This window comes from Plectropomus leopardus, unplaced genomic scaffold (assembly GCF_008729295.1).
Source record: "Plectropomus leopardus isolate mb unplaced genomic scaffold, YSFRI_Pleo_2.0 unplaced_scaffold12835, whole genome shotgun sequence".
Lineage (NCBI taxonomy): Eukaryota > Metazoa > Chordata > Actinopteri > Perciformes > Serranidae > Plectropomus > Plectropomus leopardus.
The window spans coordinates 1-2,816 of NW_024613654.1; the positions used below are offsets into that span (position 1 = coordinate 1).

The 2,816-nt window shown below is 37.7% G+C and overlaps 1 protein-coding gene across 1 annotated transcript; it reads left to right on the forward strand.

Moving 5' to 3' along the window:
* Positions 1–134: 134 nt before the first annotated feature.
* LOC121963849 (DNA-dependent protein kinase catalytic subunit-like) lies at positions 135–2,631 on the forward strand (the record flags this gene model as incomplete). The annotated part of the gene is made up of 5 exons (XM_042514090.1): positions 135–361; positions 447–655; positions 1,607–1,739; positions 2,002–2,160; positions 2,428–2,631. Coding segments are annotated over 5 exons (932 nt in total), but the record flags the coding sequence as incomplete, so codon positions are not given.
* Positions 2,632–2,816: the final 185 nt, after the last annotated feature.

Genomic DNA, 2,816 nt, shown 5'->3' on the forward strand with positions numbered 1-2,816 from the left:
GTCCAACAAAATTGGTCTTGAACTTAATTCTTAGTGGAATTAAAAAAGGCTTAAAAAGTATTAAATCTACCTTGCCCTAAGCTGCAGGAACCCTGAGTAAATAACTTTTTTTTTGGCTTACATTTATTGTTCAGGCTCCAAGGAAAAATCAAGCTTTCTGAAAGCTGTACGCTTCTTTTTGACTGAGCTGGCAACTGGTGATCTGGCAGCAGCAGAGAGCTGTTTCCCTCACGGCAAAAAAACCTCCCACTTCAGCCCAAGTGAGTTGGACCAGTACAACTTCAGCAAGTGCACCATCATCGTCCGCCTGCTGGAGTTTGCTACTATGATTCTTGTCAAAGGAGAGCAGGAATTTTGGAAGGTATCGCTGAATTTCAGACAGTCTGACTTTAAGAAAATTATTAATCATCTTTTTCTTGCTCACAGTTTTTAAATTTCATTCACAGCTTCTGGAACAAGACATTTTTGTCTCCGATTTTTTTGAGCTGACGGCACTGGTGGTGTGTGAGCCGTCCGCTGTAGGTTTCAACATGGCAGACGTGGAGGTAATGAAGAACCTGCCGGAAGTGTGTGTTCCTCTGCTGAAGGCACTGCTGGCCTCACCATACCGCACTCGTCTAGAAAGCAGTTTGCAGACAAAAATCTCACGTAAAAGGTATGTCAGTCTTTAAATGCATTTAAATCACTCTCATTTAAAGTTTCTTATTAGAGAAAAAGATGAGCTTACATGGCTATCATTAAAAATAATAATAAGCACATTAAATAAAAAAGTTGTGTTGAGGGGGAGCCTTTACATACACTGCCTTTATAAAAAGGCAGTAAGAAAGTGTGATTATTATTCTTTTTATTTATAATATTCATGAGTGAGTAGCTGACAATTAGAATCAAAAGCTAATTTTCTTTTGTTATAATATTTTTATAGTGTTTTTTTATTGTGCAACATGTTCAACACATGCAATAATACAGTCTACAAAATAAAAATTAGACAGCAGAACTAAATATTTAAAATAAATCTTAGATGAATTCCAAAATAACCACAGGTCAGTGTTGAATCTATGTGATATTCAGTTCATTCATCCAAGGATTAAAAGTTACACCTCTGGGGAGACATCAACTTCAGGTCAGTTGCAGCTTTGAGAACCTACTCTCTCATCTTTGTGATGTATAGTTTTTTTTTTTTTTTTTACCAAAAAAACCCAAAAAAGACAAACTTGAAATGAGCTCTCACAGCTATCCCCACAGAATTATAATCTTTCTGTGGGGATAGCTGACGTGTTTGTGTCGCTTTGTATTATTTTGTCATTTTGCATTTGTATTATTCTATGTCCCCTCTCTAAATTTGGAGGTATGTGGCTGCTCCATGTGTGCCCAGAGTACACTCTGCTCCCTGAAAGTGTGCTCTCCTAATGAGTGGTCCAGCTTAAAAAGTAAAAAAATCAATACATGGCAACAGCTATTGTTACCGTGGCAGGCTGCCACAAATAAATGAATGCGTGGGAAATCCGGCTAAGATAATGATTGTGATGATAGTTCAATTATTAGCACTATAAGCTGTTTTTTCTTTTTTTTTTAACTTCTTTCTCATTTTTCTTAATGATCTCTCTAGTGTGGAGGACTTGTGTGCTGTAGACCTCTACGATTCCAGCACCCTGCGCCACCATGACCAGATGGAAATGGTTCTGTCCTCCTGTAAGCAGATCCACAAAGCCGACTTCCTCAGCTCCATCCTGCACAGCCAGGTATTTGTCCGTGGACCATTTACAAACAATAAGCTTTATAAATGCAGCACCATTTTACAGTTGTCCAAATGTGCCATAAAAATTTATTTTCATTAGCACTAAACACTCAAAACATATTTCAAATGATCTTAAGTAAACATTTCAGTTTACACAATAAAAAGGTAAAAGAAGGTAGATTTTTCCTCAGTGCTTGTTGATGTTCATCCAAAGAAAAAGCAGCAGGCACACATTGTTTTGTGTTTTTGCATTTCTCGCGTTAAAGGATGCCACTTATGCCATATCCCTTGGGTCCAGACTTCTGATGACAGTGTATAAAGGTATAGCACCTGGTGAGGACAGGAAGGCTCTTCCATCATTGGACATAAACACCAAGAGGCTGGCAGACGGTCTGCTTCAGCTCGCCTTTTCTCTAAGTCAGCAGGTCAGTGCCACTTCTCTTTGGAAATTGTTATTGGAGCTGCTTGTTGTTAATTTGGTGGTAAGTGAACTGGGGATGGTGGTTTGTAATTGTAAATAAATTTGGGAATTTGTTAAAAGAAAAAAAAGTGAGAAGGGAGTTGAGATATATGAGTTTTACTTCTACCTCCTCCAAACACTGTACTTTCGCTTATTAGTTTGTTATTAATATGATTTATTTTGGTTTTGAAATTAAGTCATTCATTCATTGTATTTGGATGTTTTACTGCAGAATGAGCAGCTGGTGGATTTGCTGTTGAACACCATCAAGCTTTCTGTGCCGATATCTGGAAGTCACAGCAATAACTTCCTGAGCTTCTCGCACGGCGAATACTTCTACAGCCTGTTCCAGACGACCATCGACAGCGAGCTGCTGAGAAGTCTGGACACTACAGTGCCACGCCTCATGAAAGCTTCCTCTCAAAATCCCACCATGGTAGCTATTTTTTTTCTTTTTTTTAAACAATATTTTTATTACAGTTTTAACAACACAACAAAAGAAAAAAATAAATTGCACATCAATATACAAATATATGTCCCCTCACACCATATAATATATACATCCCCACACACAATCACACACTCCCAACGAAAAAGAAAGATTAAAAATAAGATAAATAA